The 19,215-nt window shown below is 33.8% G+C and overlaps 3 protein-coding genes across 3 annotated transcripts; 1 reads left to right on the plus strand and 2 right to left on the minus strand.

Annotated features, from left to right (window-relative positions):
- Window positions 1-2,748: 2,748 nt before the first annotated feature.
- Window positions 2,749-6,034, plus strand: LOC109211670 (trafficking protein particle complex subunit 2-like protein). Its single transcript, XM_019375234.1, has 5 exons — window positions 2,749-2,900; window positions 3,021-3,117; window positions 3,934-4,012; window positions 4,215-4,296; window positions 5,597-6,034. Exons 1-5 carry the CDS (start codon window positions 2,868-2,870, stop codon window positions 5,735-5,737), a joined length of 432 nt encoding a protein of 143 aa, XP_019230779.1. The 5' UTR covers window positions 2,749-2,867; the 3' UTR covers window positions 5,738-6,034.
- Window positions 6,035-6,095: 61 nt separating this feature from the next.
- On the minus strand, window positions 6,096-9,254 carry LOC109211669 (probable 26S proteasome non-ATPase regulatory subunit 3). Its single transcript, XM_019375233.1, has 8 exons — window positions 9,022-9,254; window positions 8,452-8,642; window positions 7,883-8,020; window positions 7,663-7,799; window positions 7,527-7,581; window positions 7,334-7,444; window positions 6,879-7,118; window positions 6,096-6,775 (listed from the first exon to the last, which is right to left on the minus strand). The coding sequence occupies exons 1-8, from the start codon at window positions 9,173-9,175 to the stop codon at window positions 6,335-6,337; spliced, it is 1,467 nt and encodes a 488-aa protein (XP_019230778.1). The 5' UTR covers window positions 9,176-9,254; the 3' UTR covers window positions 6,096-6,334.
- Window positions 9,255-12,518: 3,264 nt separating this feature from the next.
- On the minus strand, window positions 12,519-17,325 carry LOC109211666 (probable 26S proteasome non-ATPase regulatory subunit 3). The gene is made up of 8 exons (XM_019375229.1): window positions 17,068-17,325; window positions 16,553-16,743; window positions 15,286-15,423; window positions 15,055-15,191; window positions 14,813-14,867; window positions 14,620-14,730; window positions 13,862-14,101; window positions 12,519-13,280 (listed from the first exon to the last, which is right to left on the minus strand). Exons 1-8 carry the CDS (start codon window positions 17,147-17,149, stop codon window positions 12,768-12,770), a joined length of 1,467 nt encoding a protein of 488 aa, XP_019230774.1. The 5' UTR covers window positions 17,150-17,325; the 3' UTR covers window positions 12,519-12,767.
- Window positions 17,326-19,215: the final 1,890 nt, after the last annotated feature.

Below are 19,215 nucleotides of genomic sequence, written 5' to 3' on the forward strand. Positions count from 1 at the left end.
TATAAGATATCGAAAACTGATTGCACATACCATTGACTTTATACTTTCAAGTGTTTGAACTACATGTTCAAAACTACATGTCTTTCATATGAAATCAATTCTATTTGAATTGTGTCTCTTCTATTTGGCCAATATTTTTGTGTCTGTATTCAACAGACTTAAAATTCTCATCTATACTTAGTGGTTTCATAGATGTCGTCGACGAATATTTTATATTGGTTCCAACCTCCTTTTTTTCATAAAGACATAACATAGAGATCTCTTCATTTATATTTTCAGGTACTTGAATCTCTCATGAGATTTTATGAAGTGTTATGTCATGTGATCTTCTAGATCACTTGCCTCCTTTATTATGATCATTTTCTCATCTTCTTTATCAAGAAGTTTATTTGAAACCGATTTGTCTATATGCTTTAAGCTTACCATAAACTTTGTCCTTTTAGGACTTAATAGGAGCATTTGCAATGAGAATATAGTTACTTTCTTTGGGTCAGCAAATGCGTCTGGCATGCTTTGCAATAAATTGCACATAAATTATCCTTTTATGAACTTCAAGTTCATATTATTTTATTCGAGGATCTAGATGTATAAATGATAATTCATTCCATGTAACTTTTTCTCAACTGTTGTATCTTGTCTCCCCCTCATGTTAGAAAAACTAACTTGTTTCCTCAACTTTGAGAACCCATCTTTGTGCGTTAGGTGTTAATCAAAATATACACCGCACATCAATAATAATAAGATGGAAATGGTTCCTAACCCTGAACCACTTGTGAGGGGAGAATGTAATATACTTTCGTATATAACCTATATCAAACTGATATAGATAACTTTGTTCTCATAAGTAATAGTTTAGCTATTAAGTGGAGGCACTCAATAAATTATTTTGCTAAACTAACTGTGATGTAAACCAATTTATCAAGATGAACTATCTTGAGTTAAAATTCTGGAAATTATGCTCTAAATTAAATTATTGAGCAAGTTACCTCGCAAACACCATGTTGCAGGTTAATAATAATCGCACATGTAACCATCTCATAGATGCATCTTATGTGGTATACATGGCAGATGAATGAGCCCATATTCACCTTTGATATTTTCAGCATTCATGTGATTCAATCCCAATTTTAGTTGGTCAATTAATTAATGGGAACAAGAAATATAAGGGAATTCGTAAAGAACATTCTAGTTCTTTAATATTTACCCATGTGAATTCTCTATTATTTTTGCAGATCATACTTAAATTGATATGGCTAAACCAATTATGCCAACTGAATAAATTATCAGCATTGATAAACTTCAGGTTTACACCATGACGTGTGCAATCATCAATAAACTCCAAGTTTATTATGTTATGGGTTTTTATGTCAATAAACATCCACTTTAGTGTGGTATTCTTTTATTTGTGTAGTACAAACTGGAGAATAACGCTGGTAGCTTTTCACATACATATTATCCCGCTACAAGTTGTAGTAATAGAAGATATTAAATCTTTCCTTTATTTATAGTCTCAACATAATCAACCGCTTTCGCGTATACTTCGGAAACAAAATAAGTTTCTTTGAGACTTACTACAACACAGTATCTTATTGATAATCAATTTTATTTTTCCAAAATAGTGATACTTGGCTCTTCCAGAACTCTCAATTAATTTTGTACTACCACATATTCATCAACATCCATATGGTCATATATCTCTTTCAAGGAGAAAGTTATACCATTATGGTCATGGTCAAAATTATATGCATGATATGTTTCTTGCATTATTGTTGTCCTTTAATAATCACATTGCCAAAATATTTTGGCGTATAATAGGTACGTGACCAATGACTTCATGTCATAATAATGGCATTATTTACCTATATCATCTCAAACCTCCTTCTAGAGATGAGTGTGGTATATTCACTACCACTAGCACGTTCATATTCTTTGAAGAATGAATATGTATTCATAAATTAGATGTTGTCACATTCACATCATGAATGGACCATAATCATCTATATGTGCTATATAAAATCTCATGTCAAATCAATGACAATTATTACTTTCACAGAGTGAAGGATTATTAGAATCCTTATTATTCTCATTATCACAATGATGACGATTATAATTTCGTCTAATACCACGTCCACATTCATTGATACCTTCACGGTAATAATTTTGTCTTCTTTCAGACTTATCACATCCTGCTATCACATTCTCTTAAGGGAATGAGAATGAAGCAAATTCAATGGGACGGGTATGCACTTCTTGTGCCCATAATCATACATAAATTTGATCATGGCAAGATATAGAAATTTTACCACTTCGAGTGGTTATAATTTCTTACTAACTCCATTAGACTTATAATCAAATTTTATTGTCTTTGCTTGTATTTAAATCAAATTATAGAATAAAAGAGAAAAATACGGTAAAATACTTACCTTAAATCTCATGGAACAATTGACAGTCATTATGCTCAATCCCAAAGCTTCTACTCAATTGGTTAGAGTCTCGTGCTGATAACGTGTTATAAAACAATAAATGAAGAACAAGAGTATTGTAGAGAAAAGTAGAGACAAGAATTCTTATTGATATTGGATGAATTACAATAGAATAGAACCCTGGTGACTTAGCCACCAAGTAATAAACCCTAGAATCTCTCTAAATATAGACATTTATCATAAATAAAATTGTATTTATAACAAATAAATGTTAGTTTAAGAAAAACAAATTGATTTTTCAAAGGACATACTGTTAAATATTTTTGAAAAATCCTAAGTTAAACAAAAAAAGGACTGATAATTTTTTGTCCCTTGAATTACCAGATTTCCACAGCTGGGAACACTGTAAAACTCTTCTTACCAGTGAGATTCCCGTCGGAGAAGATGATCGTTTGCGTTGCCGTCGTCGGTCACCAGGTACTCCCATTTTCCCCCAGAAACTCGTTTCTTTTCTTTCAATTTTCTATCTCTTTCTTCTTTTTAGAACTGAATAAGCCAAATATTGTGCAATTTTATTGATTTTCGTCCGATGGACAGAACAATCCGCTTTATATACAGAGCTTCACCGAAGCAGATGATGCCCTAAAGCTTCATCACATTGTTCATTGCTCCCTTGATGTTGTCGATGAAAGAGGTTCTTATTCATCATCTGTTTTTGCTGATCTAGCTTATTTTTTTAGTATATCATTTGATTTGACGCGTTAAAATTTCGCATCACTCGATTTCGCTATAAGAGAAAAAACTCGATTTAGCTTTATAAAAAAAAAACTTGATTTAGCTATGATTTGTATGGATTTGGAAAGTTTTGAGGCAAAATGTGCATAGTTAGAACTAGTCATAGCTGATTAGTTTTAGTTCATACGGGAGATTCTTCCATAGATTGTAAAGCAAAGTATTTTCAGTAAGATATGGGTCAAAAATGGGTAGATTGATACTGGTATCTGCTGTTCTGAGACTAAAGAAGCTGTCTTCATTACTCTTAATTTGAATTTTTACTTATTCTGACCAATGCAATTAAATTAATCTAAGTTAATCATAGTGGACCACTATTAGGTTTTACATTACTGAATGGCAGCAGTAACTTTAGTATCTTAAGTCTCTTGGCAAGGCATACACTTGTTAGATTTGGTTCTTGTATTGTATCGTGTGGAAACTAAAAGAAGCTGCTGGAGCTGTTTATCCTAAACAAAATCATGATCATGACCTATTGCAGCTTCATGACTAAAGTCTTAGGGTTATCAGGGAATATTGGACAGTCGGACAACTAAACAACATACTGTTTCACTACCTACTACTGGACCTATTGAGTTCTTATGCTTGATTGTACTTTATGACCTTGTATATTTTGTAGCCCAATATTCCTTTTAGTGGAAACTTAGTTAATTAACATATCTTGACACTCGGTTAGCATCTGGTTTCTTTTTGACAACTCATCTGTTGCTTATTACAGTGAACAATCCAAAAAAATCCAGCCCCACCCTAAACGAGACATTTCTTGGCCTGCTATATCCAACTGAAAACTACAAAGTGTGAGTAATACTTAACTCTTGATTTGCCTTCATGTATCTGCGTAAAATGGGCATGGTGTGGTGTGGCTGCTTCATATTATTTTTTATGATGCACTGAATATGAAACATAGTACCAGAGTCCACTTACATAGCCTTTTGGGAATATAAAAGATCACTGACATTTAAGCCTGTCTTCCTCCGTGTGCTATTATATATCTTTCAGGTATGGTTGTTTGACTAATACAAAGGTGAAACTCATATTGGTCACAACAGATCTTGATGTTCGAGATGCTGATGTGAGAAATGTAAGTGCTGATTTCTCCTTGTTTTGTTCTTACATTGGTTGACTACTTCCTCTTTCTCTGTTCCAAACCAACATATCTGCTCTTATTGAAGCATAATGCATTCTTGTGTTAAAATAATAAATTTAGTGATCCGAGGTTGATAAAAATCTGAAAGAAGTGGAATTACTCTCGTCTTTTCTGAGTTGATGTGTATTTCGGAAATACCAAGTTATTGGAAGGTTTTTTTCTTCTTTGTTGCTTATGACAGAAAATAAGTATCTGAAAATTTTGTCTTGGTCCATTTAGGTATATTCTGCAAAACTTGCAGCTAAATAACGCGGACAAATATAACCCCTCGTGTCTCAGATCCTTTAATAGTGCATCTTGTTACACTTGATGTCTTGTCTCCTTCACATTCCTGTTCCTGGTAACTCTTTGATGAACTCTCAGATATAGTCATTCTTCGCGGTGTCCGTCTGAGGCTGTTCTGTCTTGTTCTCTAAAATCAAGTGGATCCGTATATAAATGTGGGTCTCTGTGTGTGTGGCAAAAGAAGTCAGAGCCAGTTTTACCTGGTATCTTGAAACAGAAGGGGAACTACAATTTTGCGGACTCTCCATTGTACTTCATTAGGATAGGTTTCTTTTATGATGGTATGCTGTTAACATATCTTCATCTAGACATTAGCTATTTCAATATTTAAGAGAAATATAAACATTAGCTATTTCCTCAAATTGGAAAACTTTCATGTAAAGGGTGAAGACATAGCTCCTATGTTTAACACGGTGAAGCAATGATAGAATATTACTGTTATCACATCCGTACAAATAAGTGCACTTAGGAAAAAGTTACGTAGAAAAACGTAGAACCAAAGTTTACTCATGTCTGAACTGCTAAGAGATAGTGTCCCAGGTTGCTAGAGTGATATGTTGCAGAAACAGCTAAACCAGTTTGTATTTTGCCCAAGGGTCAGTCTTCCACAGTAAGGTGGTCCCTCGTTAGTAAAACTACATTAATGTATTTTATGCCACGAAAAGAATGGCTATCCAGTCTCCCAATGTAAAACAGAAAAGCACTGTTATCATCATGAACGAATACTGCAAACAAGATATATCCTGCAATTTGGTTAAATAGTACGTCTACATGAAAATTGGGATGAGGGAAATTGGGAATACTTTGTCTGAACAATATCAATGGCTTTATGTTGAAGAAACACTGTTGAAGCACATTAAGTTTCAGATGTTTCTTTGGTGTGATGTATGTGATAGTCAGCCTTTAGCATAGCAGCTTGCTTAATCTTTTTGGTGGAAATTATTTACAGTTTTTCAGGAAATTTCATGCCGCATATGTTGATGCTGTGTCAAATCCATTTCATGTTCCTGGCAAGAAGATAACATCCAGAACTTTTGCTGAAAGGGTTAGCACTATCGTCAAGTCTTTTGGTCTGAGTTCAGCAGGTTGAATGACTGCTCTCAGAGTCATTTTGCAAGGCACTCCAGTGTAGCTCTTCCCCAAGCCGGTGGAGAAAGTAAGAGTGAAGAGCATATTTGTGCAAACTCCTCTACTTCATTGCATATAGACTTCGAAGTTTATTTGAACATCTTGAGGTACTGAAGGATATTTGTCAAATTCGCTCCCTCGTGACAATAACCAAAATAAATATCATGTGAAGTAGGGGGTTACTGGTTTTGTTGGGTCATATGTACTTGCTAGACAGATGTGTTTGCTTTAAGTAAAAGATATTTTTCGTTTGGAATTCTTTCAAGAAATAAAATGCAAAACATGTTGCCCATAATTACTGGAAATTTAAACGATAAAAGTATAAGTTTTGTGCAATGATTTTGTATAAATTGTTCAAAAACTATCAGATCAAGTTGATCCACAAGAGTGAGTAACTTTTCATAGCAACTCTGATATGATAACCTAGAAATAGAATAACAACTTGCTATATCAAGTTAAATCGCATTGATACTGTAGAAATTCTTCACATTGTCAGTATATATAACTTAATTCGAAATGGTACTCCTGCAAGATGTTGATTCTATTAAAAAGCATCTCTCTACGTCGCCACACTTTGTTTATTTCTCAAATTTTGTGGAAATCGAAGAGCACGGACAGCCTCATTGTGCATATTAAGACAGAAGGCAATTCTTGAGTTAAAAGCAATTTGAGGCTCATTTGTGGAGTAAACATCCCCAGTTGCTTTTGATACCAACCATCTATTGGCATGGTCTAATGTGGCATCAATTGCACCATCTCGAATTGCTTTGGCTACAATGGTTTCAGCATCATCAACTGGAGTTTCAGAATCCAAGTTTAGCTTCATGGCAATGTCAGCCAGTGAAATACGAGAGTACGAAGCGCTGATGTTTCTAAGCCCTGTCCTAATGACATTATGCTTGAGTCTAACAATCAGGTTGCTTGTTCTGTCTTGGCTGAATGTGCTGGAAAATTTCTCAGCTACTGTTCTAAATAACTCTACATCTCCGACACGAACAGCCTGCAAAGACAAATATTACAAAAATCAATTATAAAGCTCAGAATAAGTCAAAGTTATATATTGGCCCCCTAATGCTTTTGAATTTTGATCCTCCTATACTTACATTTGTTAGCTCAAAGTATGGCCTCAGTGCTTTCTCCATTCTTTTCTGTGTAAATACAGTCCTCTCAGGGATCTCTCCAAGCAATAACTGGACAATAATAGCCCACTTATTGCATTGTATTTGGAAACCAACTGCAATTACTGGACTTTTCTGCACAGCTTGTAGAAGAGAATATTTGGCTTCTGTGTACTCCAACTGAATTGTCTTGATCTTTCCCTGGTAGAGGAGGTATCGACAGAACTGAAAGAAACAGAAAAGGCAATGCAAATAAGAGGAAGCCATTGTGAGGACAAGTAGTGAGATTTAAACGCCGATAATTCACAAGAAGTGATATTAGTAACCTCGGAAATAACGCATGTTACATGCTACAACATGTTAAAATAGTAAATTCTTTGCACCGTTAGTGCAAAAAAAATAAATAAATAAATAAAACCATAAGCAAATAGACAACATACCTGTTGGTTTGAAAGAGCATCAACACAGTGGGCCTTTGAGCGAAATTTTTCTGCTTGATCATACAAGTTGTAGTGAAGGTAATTTCTCAGTAACAGATTGAGAAGTGTTTCCTGCAATTTAACCAGCCAATAAACTATAACAGTTTTCAATATATAACAAACACCAAAGACATGAATCAAATATTTCACATACCTGACTCAACTTATTATGGCGTACTGTTGCAGTTTGGTACAAAGCAAGCAGGTTACTGTTAGTAAAGAAGAGTTTGTATTAGATAGAACACAGTAGTAATAGCCAAAAAAATAAAAATAAAAGTTAACAAACTTACCCTCGAATTTCAGCGAGATTCCCAGCAAGTTCATAACTTAAAGAGTAGTAGAAGTAGAGCTTCGATGGAAGAGCATCAGCAGTTATGTTGTTCATGTTCTTTAGACGAACAATACTTTCTGAGGAACAAGCTTTAGCCTGAAGGTAAAACAAATGCGCAGTAATTCATGAAGTTGAGTAGAGATATCCTTATATACGAGAGTTTAGCCATTTGTACTCACCTCATTGTATTTCTTCTGATCAATCAAAAATATTAGAACAAGCAAGTAGCAATAGATCTCAAGCTCAGGCACCAGATGTGTTGAATGGGCTTCAGTTTCAGACATTTCCACATCAACTTGAGTGTCATCTTTATCCTGCTAAAGGCCATATAAGAATTCATAGAGCAGAGATATTACATATCGACACACACACGCAGGGGCAAATTCAGTTCAATAGCTATGGGTTCCTGTGAACCCAGTAGCTTTTGTCTAGAACCTGTATTTGTATTGAAAAATTCATTAAATATATAGGAATATTTAGCTTGGAACCCAGTCCGTTCATCAAGTTAATATAATATTGTATATTAGCTCAGATTTTTGTAGGAACCCATAAACCTAAAATCATGGATCCGCCTCTGCGCACACACACGTACATGTCAAACAATTAAGCAAGATTACCAAATAGAAGAATGGTTATATGAGAAAATAAGTAGGGCCTTTGTACATAAAAGACAGGTAGAAAATGGTGGATTTTTATGTTTATTTCCAAGTTCAACATTCAAATTGCTATTTACTAAGCACTAATTTACCTGGCGCAAGTATGAAGCTAGTTGTGCATGGACCTCAGAAACAGGGCCAAGAGCATAATTCAACAAAGTAGATAATATTGAAACCTTTAGTTTCCTCCTGATTTTCATGGTCAATCTCATAGCCTTGTATATCTTACTTACTTCACTTGTATTTGCTCCACTCTCAATCATTGATGCTATCTCCTTCAAATCTAGCTTCATAATAGTACTAGTTAAAAATGTCAACAAAAAAAAAAAAATGCAGCCTGATGCACTAAGCTACCGCTATGCGTGGGGTCCGGGATAGAGCCGGACCACAAGGGTCTATTGTACGGAGCCTTACCCTGCATTCTGCAAGAGGCTGTTTCCTCCTGATTACATGACAGCAACTTTACCAGTTACGTCAAAGCTCCCTTTAGAGAACAACTAAGAAAAAGAGAAAGCACATATGACAGAAATTTACAACAGAAAGATATGATGCCGGGATTTGGTCTAGTGGTAATAGTGCAACACGTGTTATGTGAGTTAGGCACCCGTTTACGATCAATGTAACATGAATATTTATACATGTATGAAGATAGAGGAACATACCTTGTAAAATAGAAGGATCAACTGAGGAGTCATATACAGAAGGAGTTGATTGATCTTCAATCTTAACCGTTCGATTCATCTTGAAGAATACTTGAGAAATCAAGACAACAACCATTGCAAGATAGAAAACAGAGATAAAAGCTAAAAATTCCATGGTTGAAGTACAGGATGTTACGTTGTCAGATACTGAAAAGTGAACTAATTGTAGAAAGAAGGATTTGAACTTGACGTGTAATTATTAAGAGGAAAAGGAAAAAAAAAAGGAAAAAAGAGAAAGGGTGATTATGCTAGATGCTTACCACGTTTGGGGTTTTCTTCTACTTTAATTTTCTATGGAATAACAATACATTTACCATAATTGTTTTGGGCCCTTTTTCTAAAAGGAAAGTATAAATCTTCCTTATTCGGTATTGGAAGAAAATGTAATGAATTTTTTTATATAAATTGAAGTTCATTTCTTTTCATTTAGCGGCATCCTAATGTAAATACAAGTTTTAAATATTATCTTAGATACTTTTGTACTCTCTTTTATATTCTCTTAACATTAAACGTTTTCGTTCTTTTTTATATTTCTTTCTCTACTCTGATTTTTGATTACTAACAGTTGATTATTTCGATCTTAATAATTTAGGACTAGATTTATAGAATGATTGGATGACTTGCTTTAGCTGCAAATTTAAGAGAACATATTTTCATAAACAATAGAGAAAGGGGGAGATGAGCTGAGTTTTGAAATTCGTTGATTGAGAATGAAGAAATCGCTTTCCTTTTGGTCAAGCAATGAGAGAGCGCATGGCTTCTCACTTTAGACGTAAACTGTATGATCTTTTGTATTAAAAAAAAAAAAAAAAAGTTTTATACTCCCTCATCCCCTAAAGAAGGCATTATTATATATAAGAGCAAATTATGTTATATACCTATTTTAGCAAAAATAATTACCCGCCTTTACCTATTCTGAAAATAATTATAATATATACCTATGCAACCAAAAGTAATTCCCGGTTAATCCTTCTTCCTGTTTTATTCTTGTTAAAGCTAATTTTTCTCCTCCTTTTTGCTTTCTTTTCTTATCATTTTCTGTGCTCTTTCTCTTTCTTTCCTTTTGCCAATATCCTTACAATTTTTCATTAGATATATGATCTATCTACCTCTCTCTCCTATCTTTATCATTTGTCCCAGCAAAAAAAAAAAAAGCTAAAAACGAAAGATCTATCAAAAAAGGATAAAAAATTTTAAGATTTCAGTTTGCTACAAATTTGTGAGGTTATGTATGTAATAACAAATTTTAATTGTCGACACTCTTTGTGGCAAGTTTTGGTGTTAATGATGATTTTTTGAAGATTTAACTGTGACAAACATTAATCTGCCATTGGAGGACCTTGAAGCTTGAAACTCATAAATTGGGTTTGTTGAGTTTGTGGTTATTTTGATCCGATTCTGACTGGGTATGTTCGAAATATTAGTTGGAGGAAGTGGCTATATTCTGAGTCAATTTGGTAGAGATTTTAGACTAGATTTTTAAACTTTGGGTTGAAATTGAGTTGAACTAGCAAAGAAGACAGATTTGTACTGTATACCAAAATGGTATATTGCTTGTTTGAAATTTAAAATTTTATTTTTGAAGATTTCTTGTTTGATTCAAAGTGGGTACTATTAAATATTGCTTTACATTCTGGAAATTCATACTGAAATTTGATAGCATTTGGAGCTGATTTGAGGTGATTGAGATCGAAATTTTCAGCTGAAAATCGAAGAAGAACACAACTACCCAATAGTATACTGCTACGATATACAATATGTTGTAGGAGTATATAGCTATACTGCAACAGTATACTATAGGAGTATATAGTTATACTGTAACAGTATACTATTATAGTATGCAATATATTGTTATAGTATACTGTAACAATATGCAATATATTGTAACAGTATGTTGTAATAGTATACAATATACTTATAATAGTATACTTATTTACACGTAAATTCACTTGCCTTTTCCCTTTTAATTTGCTTTAAGTGCTTACCCAACGTGAGAGACAAACTGAAAATGCAAAAAAAAAAAAAAAAAAATAGTATGCTATATAATGTAACGGTACACTCTTACAATTAGATCCTTTTAGAATTTTTTAAATTTTTTATTGACAACTGATATTATTTCAGTTTAATGATTGAATTAATTTTTTTTTAACTCTTTACGTACAATTGTATACCCTGTTGGTATAACTATATGCTATACTGGTATTATATGTTAGTTAATATTTTCTGATTGTATTAGCTACATTTAATTGGTACACAATTTGATTTTTCTTTAGTAATAATATAAAATAAAAGAATAATAAAAAATTAGTGAAAACAGTAAATGAAATTATATTATGAAGAGAAAAAAATATAATAAAAAAAAGAAGTTAAATGAAATTAGAAAAGGAAAAAAGAAAAAAATAAGAAGAAAACGAGAAAAAAGAAAAGGAGAAAAGAAAAAGAAAAGAAAAAAAGAAAGAAAAGAAGCATAGAAATAAATAAAAAAAAATTGGAGAATAAAGAAAAAATTCCCCACAAAAACTCTTACAGATAGGAAATGTAATTAGTTTATGGATAGACAAGGGTAAATAGTTTCGTTTTTGTGGATAACTGTGTCAAAACCCCTTATTATAATTCCTACATCATTTATGAAGTTCAATAATTTTTATTTGAATTTTCTGAATTACTTTTTATTTTTTTTTAACTACAAAGAATGTGATTCGTGATTTTTTCTTGAAATAGAATGATTAGATGATTGCTTTGTAAACGAAGGAAATAGCTTGTACTACCTCTGGCCAAATAAATTAATTTATCTCCCTTATTGTTTTGATTGCATTTTAAACACTTCGTCTCAATTCTAGAATGACGCTCAAATACTAGTTACCTTACATTTGTTTTGATCAATATGAGTTGATTAACAGTTCATAATTGAAATTACCCAAATAAATAACTTCTTAAACATACTATAGGTCAGAAATATTTCTCTATCCCTTTTTATTGATTTTTTTTTTTATATGTTTTAGCTACTCAATTAACTTTAGTTTTAGCTCAATATAGGGGTTGAGACTCGAGAGTCAACATGTTATATTATACTCTTCTATTTAATACCTATACTCAATAGTACATGAACTAACTTTGACGCCCCAAGTCAATGCCCAACACTATGGAAACTTCATTCTAATAGCTCACAAATATGTGGTTCTAGCTTAGACCAGGCTATCTCGGAGAAAAATAAGGCAGGCTGTCATTTGACTAGTTTGTAGGGGCGCTATAAATTTCCCTCCTCGCTTAGAATAGAAGGCTTAGAATAGAAGGATAAGATAAAAGGCAAGCTAAGCTAGTATTAGCTCTTAGAAAACTTGATTCAACAATCATGGACAATAATTTTACTACTACTTCTTTGCCTGGATATCTGGGTAATAGATGTAACAGCAGAAGAAATAAAATAAAAGCACAGCAATTTTTGGCAAAAGGAAGTGTTTGGCTACCAAAAAGAAATAGTTGGAGAAAAACATATGAGAGAATTCCACAGTAAAAATTTTTACTAACAGTAAAAACATTAATCATGAAACCTAGTACTTCATAATAGGAGAAATAGAAGGCCAAAAGAAATTGCAGATGAAACATATTTGTTTAATCCAAGGAATAAGCTTAATATCCAATCTCAAATGGCAGGGAAATCTTAAACACAACATCTTCCTTGTTCATCTCATGATCATAGACCCCAATCAGAAATCATCATCATCCTCTTCAGCTATGTGCTTAGCAAGCTCTTGTTCTTGCTGTTGTCTCTCTCTCCTCTTCTCAGCACTTTCTTTCTCCTTGTGGGAATTTGGAGGAAATCGAAGAGCACGCACAGCCTCATTATGCATATTAAGACAGAAGGCAATTCTTGAATTAAAAGCAATTTGAGGCTCATTTGTAGAGTAAATGTCACCAGTCTCCTTTGATACCATCCATCCATTCGCATGATCCAATGTCGCATCGATTGCACCATCTCGAATTGCTTTGGACACGATACTCTCAGCATCAGCAACAGGGTTTGGAGAATCCAACCTCAGCTTTTTTGCAACATCAACCAGCGAGATCCGAGAGTATGAGATACTGATGTTTCGTAGCCCAGTCCTAATGACATTATGGCGGAGTCTCACAATCAAATTGTTTGTTCCATCTGAACTAAAAGTGCTGGAGAACTTCTCAGCAACTTTCCTAAATAACTCCAGATCTCCTATGCGAACAGCCTGAAAACCAAAAATTACAACCCATATAATTCAGGATTTGATAGGAGATCCAGGCAAAAAGAGCCACAGGAAGGGGCACTGTCCTCCTAAGCAGGACCACTATGAATCACCCGTTACTAAAGCCCCCCCTCCCATGACACACAAAACATAGCTTCTTCAAAGAAAAACCAAACAAGAAAAAGGTCGGTCAATCTTCCACACAGCAGACAGGTGGTCACGACAGTTCACAAACACGTCTCTAGAATATTGGGCAAGCAAATGAGATCTCTCATAAGAAAATGCTTTTACTTGGACTTGACTCATGCTACAAGCAATGCATCAAATGATACTACATGGTAACATGCTACATAATGTTAAAGATACATATCTAGTCACTTGTACACCTGGTGTGCTTCTACATAGAGAGGCAAAATGGTTCTCTCTCCATATGTTTGATGAAATAAACCAAAAAGAATGCAAAAAAATCTTGAGCTATTCCTTTTCAAAAAATGAACTCCAAGAAAGTCAACTTTGATACTTAAGATCTCAAAATATGACCTCCAAAAAAATGGATTTTCTAAGCTTAATAGTGTAATACGTACATTTGTCAGCTCAAAGTATGGCCTTAATGCTTTCTCCATGCCTTTCTGCATAAAAACAGTCCTTTCTGGAATCTCTCCAAGCAATAACCGGACAATAATAGCCCATTTATTACATTGAACTCGGAAACCAAGAGCAGCCTGAGGAGCTTTACGAGCAGCTTGAAGAAGAGATTCTTTAGCATCAGTGTACTCCAACTGGATTGTCCTGATCTTTCCAAGGTAAAAGAGGTATCGGCTGAACTGAAGGATACGAGAAAAAAGGGACGTTAATAAAGGAGGATCAAATTGCAGGAACAAACATCCTAGACAAATTCTTTGAGCAAATTACAGCAATACAAATTTAAAAGAGCAAGTGAACTAATCGATAGAACTGCTAAAATCAGTTGAGCTACCACCAAAATCAAGCCACCCCAAAAGTTCAGAAGTTAATATAGATCCTTGCACTGATCCAAAGATGAGAGATACCGATATCGATCTGAAATACAATCAGCACTATCTAAACTAAGTGTAAAGCTTTAACTAAACAAACAAGTAACATGCATTCCTAAGAACACTGAAGTTTTATTTGGATCAAGTACACCAAAAACATAGAAAACCTTACAAAACCCAAGAGCACTGAAGTTAATATAAAATTCTAAACCTAGCACATCACGGTGGATCAAGCATCAACAACAGTGAGAGGAATATTTTAGAAAAACCTATCATGGAACTTAAAAACAGATGAGCACAGAGAGGACAGGAATTGAGTAGAGAATTGCCTGCTGATTTGAATGAGCTTCAAAACGGGGGGCCTTTGACCTCAATTTCTCTGCTTGATCGTACAAGTTGTAGTGAAGATAATTCCGCAGCAGCAGATTAAGGAGTGTTTCCTGCACCCATAACCATCGAATAAGTATAAAACATCATATTCAGAATACAAAGGGCACCCAAAGATCCAGAACACTGACAAACCTGACCCAACTCATCATGGCGTAATGTTGCAATCCGGTGCAATGCAAGGAGATTACTGTCGGTAAATTAGAAGTTCAATCAGAGACAGAAATGGAAAAGCCAAAACGGAGCCAAAAGATAGGCTTAAAGGAGATGAATTTAACTCAATACTCTCTCTTCCCTAATCTCATTTGGAAAGCCTGTTCTATGAAAGCATGGCATTGGTGTTACATGCGTGCTTGTACAATTTAGAACTTACTCACCCTCGAATTTCGGCAAGATCACCAGTAAGTTCATAACACAGAGAGTAGTAGAAGTAAAGCCTAGAAGCTAGTACATCAACAGTCCTCCTGTTGACAGTTTTCAAACGAGCAATACTTGCTGAGGAGCACGCCTTAGCCTGAAAGTAAACCAGGAGTAATTTGTAGCTCCTTGAAAACACAAACTTAACACGAAAAAGGCAATATGAAATAGAACACATTACTTTATCCTACCTCATTGTATTTCTTCTGGTCGATTAGAAATATCAATACAAGCAAGTAGCAATAGATCTCAAGCTCTGGCAAAGGATTCTTAATCGGTGCCTGAGCTCCAGATGTTGCAGTATCAACTTCCATATCCTGCTCGTCTTCCTGCAAGAAAGAAACATTTGTATAGTAAAAAACCAATAACCAACAACACACACACCATTAAATCCTATCTGGAAGGTTTTATCACTAAAAGCTCCTGTACTATTGCACCTGCTACTAAGGGGGGAAAATCAAGAGTACTCTAAACTCCATGAACCCCAACAAAAGTTAAGCGCATACAATTATTCCACCAACCTCCAGACAATTTTCAAGTTAACTTCCACAAATCCAACAGTGATTCTGTGCTGCATAAGAAAACAACAACTACTACGACTAGTAGGCCAAAATCTCAAACTAGCTAGTTCTGCTATATGAAATCCAATATCCATTTTGCTCACAATGTACCAGTTTCACTCCAATACCTAATAATTTGGGGTTCTTTTTTTTCTTCTTTCTTTTGTGATACGTTCAATAACTTGGTAACTCTAGAGGTTCTCTGCATTTCACCTACATATCTTGCATAAGAAAATCAGAGATACTGGGTATGTTGTTGTTGTTTAAAAAAGGTCAAAATATCTGAGACAACAAAACATGGCCTGAAGAACCAAATCTGCGTTACATAATTGCAATATGTGGGATATGCAGGATATGAAAGAGATAAGCCCAATGATACTTTTGTACATGAATGCACTTACAGCTTGCTTGGTGGTTGTTACCTATTGTATTGTATCGTATTGTTACTTTAAATACAATGTTTGTTTTGATTGTTACTTAAATATTATTGTATCATATCGTTCAATCAGTTGTTACGTAACGACGAAAAGTGCCGGAACGATGGATTTGGTGTGGTGGTGTCGTTACCTTGCTTTTTTCTCTCCCTTCCTTAATATTAAATAACCATATTTTATCATTTATCTTATTCTTTTATATAATAATTCTACTCCGTATCCTATTTTTTCTTAGCAATATTGCAAGTTTATTATTCATATTGTTGGTGAGTGACATCATGAAACGACGACAAACGATACAATCTATCCAAATGTTGTATTAATCACAATATAGTACAATACAACACAATACGATACATTATGAAATGATAGGTAACAATAATCCAAACAAGCTGTTATGAATGCACTTTCTTGGTGCCTCATCATACAGTAAAATATTTGCTTGCTTATCCAAAAAGCCTTACCTTTGGTAGGAAAGAAGATAGCCGGGAATGCACCTCAGATCCAGGAACTAGAACAAAATTGAGGAAAGCAGATAGTGAAGAAGCCTTTAGCTTCTTCCTCAGTGCCATAGTCAGCCTCACGGCTCTTGAAATCCTCCGAACCTCACGAGCATATGCCCCAGTCTCAATCAACGATGCTATCTCTTTCAAATCTAAGAGAACACCCAAATTATAAAACTAAATAAACCCCAAAAATTCTTCAGTCAAAATATAACCTTTACTACAAAATCCTAAACTCTGATCTATCAACTGAAACCCAGATCAATTTCCACTCAAAAACCCCCCACACCCAAGATAGAAAAAGCCCTAAAAGTGACCATTTCATAAAAACCCTAACATTGATCTATTAAATTTGAGAACACAGAAATTTCCAGTAAAAATAACAATACCAATAAAATAAAAATAAGAACTTTAGATCTTTATGGACAATAAAGTAATAAACCCATGAAAAAAAATGGCACAAAGATTGTACTTACGATGGAAGATTGAAGGGGCAGTGGATGAAAGAGAATCGGAAGGAGGAGCTGCTTGCTCCTTCATCTCCACGTCTTGAGTCATCTTGTTTGAAAAGATCAATTACAGAAAGAAAGAAAAAACGAGTCTATAATGTTTTTGATTCCGAGCTTCTCAAGAGTCGATGCTCTCTGATAAACCTCACACACTGCAAACGCTCTTTTTGACCATTTTGTCCTTGCTCCTTTTTCTTTTTTCTTTTTCTTTTTCGTTTTAAGTGTGTGTTTTTCTTGCTGCTCACGTTTGATTTTCTTTTATCTAGTTAAAACGTAAAATAAAGAAAATCGAAATTCCGTTCCACATTACAGCTTGTTTGGATGGTTGTTACCTATTATATCGTATCGTATGATTACTTTAAATACGATATTTGTAATGATTGTTACTTAAATTTTATTGTATCATATCGTTAAATTCGTCATTACATAACGACGAAATGTGCCACTTTATGTAACGCCCGATTTGGTGTGGTCGCGTCGTTACCTTATCTTTTTCTTTCAATCTACCCTTCATTATAATTAAAGAATTTTATTTTATCATTTATCCTATATTTTCATATAATAATTTTATCCCGTATCATAATTTTTGTTTATAATATTGCAAGTTTATTTTTCATAGTGTTGGTGCGTGATATCATGAAACAGCGTCAAACTATATAATCTATCCAAACATTACATTAAACAATACAATACAGTACAATACAATACGATACATTATGAAGCGATATGTAACAACCATCCAAACAAACTGTTAGTTGTCGTTTAGACAAGTTATTATTGTTTTCAAAATTTTAGCATTTTAAGAAATAAGAAATATTGATTACCTTTTTTCCAACTTCACTCTTTAGTGATCTAATTAGTATTAATTAAATAAGATGTTGGTGGAATTTTTTTAATTAAGATATATAAGCTGTGGATAAAGAATAAATCAAACAAATATTCTTATTTTGTTTTACTATACAATTTCTTCATAATTAAAGGTGCTGATATCTTTCTAAAGAGTAATGTTGAAATATTTTCGTATTTAGCCATCCTCACTCATATGAGCATCTCGGGAACTCGTCCAATTCAAATTTGCCGAAAAGTTTCAGTTTGAAAATAAAATACTACCAAAAATAATTTCATCCCCAAAGTTCGAACCACAACATGCTCATATCTCTCGTACTATATAAACCTTTTTGGCGCTTTAGTTTATGACATCTTCTCTTTATGCATTTTTGTCATAACTCTTCATTATATGGGAAATAGAGAGATATTACCCTTCTTGCCAAACAATATCAAGGTATATTCTTTCTTTCCTTTCTTTTCAACATTCGGTGTATGCCTTTACTATGATTTCACTACTAGAAATTCGGCAAAAATCGAACAAGAAAAATCGACCAACTTTGGTCGGTAAAAGAACCGATCGGTTTTTGCAATTAAAATAAATAAAGATTAATATTAAAAAAAACGGCCAACTTAGGTCGGTGTATTCGGCCGATCATTTTAAAAAACCGACCAGCTTTAGTCGGTAATTTTATTTTTTAATAAAACCGACCAACTTTGGTCGGTTATTTTCATGCGAAAAAATAATTAAAGAGTATAAATAAATAAAAAGACAATCTTAAAACAAAATGCACCAATGGTCTAGTGGTAGAATAGTATCATGCCATAGTGCACACCTCGGTTCAATTCCCAGACGGTAAATCTTTTGATTATATAATTAAAATACCGACCAACTTTGGTTGATTTTTTTTTTGAATTTAATTTACCGACCAACATTGGTCGGTAATTTCCGACCAACTTTATTAAAACGACCATCAAAATGTCGTCCAAGCGTATTTGGTCGCGTTTTGGTCGGTAATTGGCCATAACCGACCAAAGTTGGTCGGTTTTTGTGGTCGGTATTTACCGGATTTCTTGTAGTGTTATAAAGTATTTGAACAAGAGTACTATGAAAATATTTATAAGAAGTAATTTAATTTTTTAATTAATTAATTTAAGAAATAAAATCAAGCGAACATAATTTCTCGTAATGGCTAAGCACGTCTCACTGCTCAAAGATTGCTGCTGAATGACAGCATTCTTATTTGCTGAAAAAATGATCCACAAAACCATCAAATAACATACATGAAT

The sequence above is a fragment of the Nicotiana attenuata genome, unplaced genomic scaffold (genome assembly GCF_001879085.1).
Source record: "Nicotiana attenuata strain UT unplaced genomic scaffold, NIATTr2, whole genome shotgun sequence".
In the NCBI taxonomy this organism is placed as follows: Eukaryota; Viridiplantae; Streptophyta; class Magnoliopsida; order Solanales; family Solanaceae; genus Nicotiana; species Nicotiana attenuata.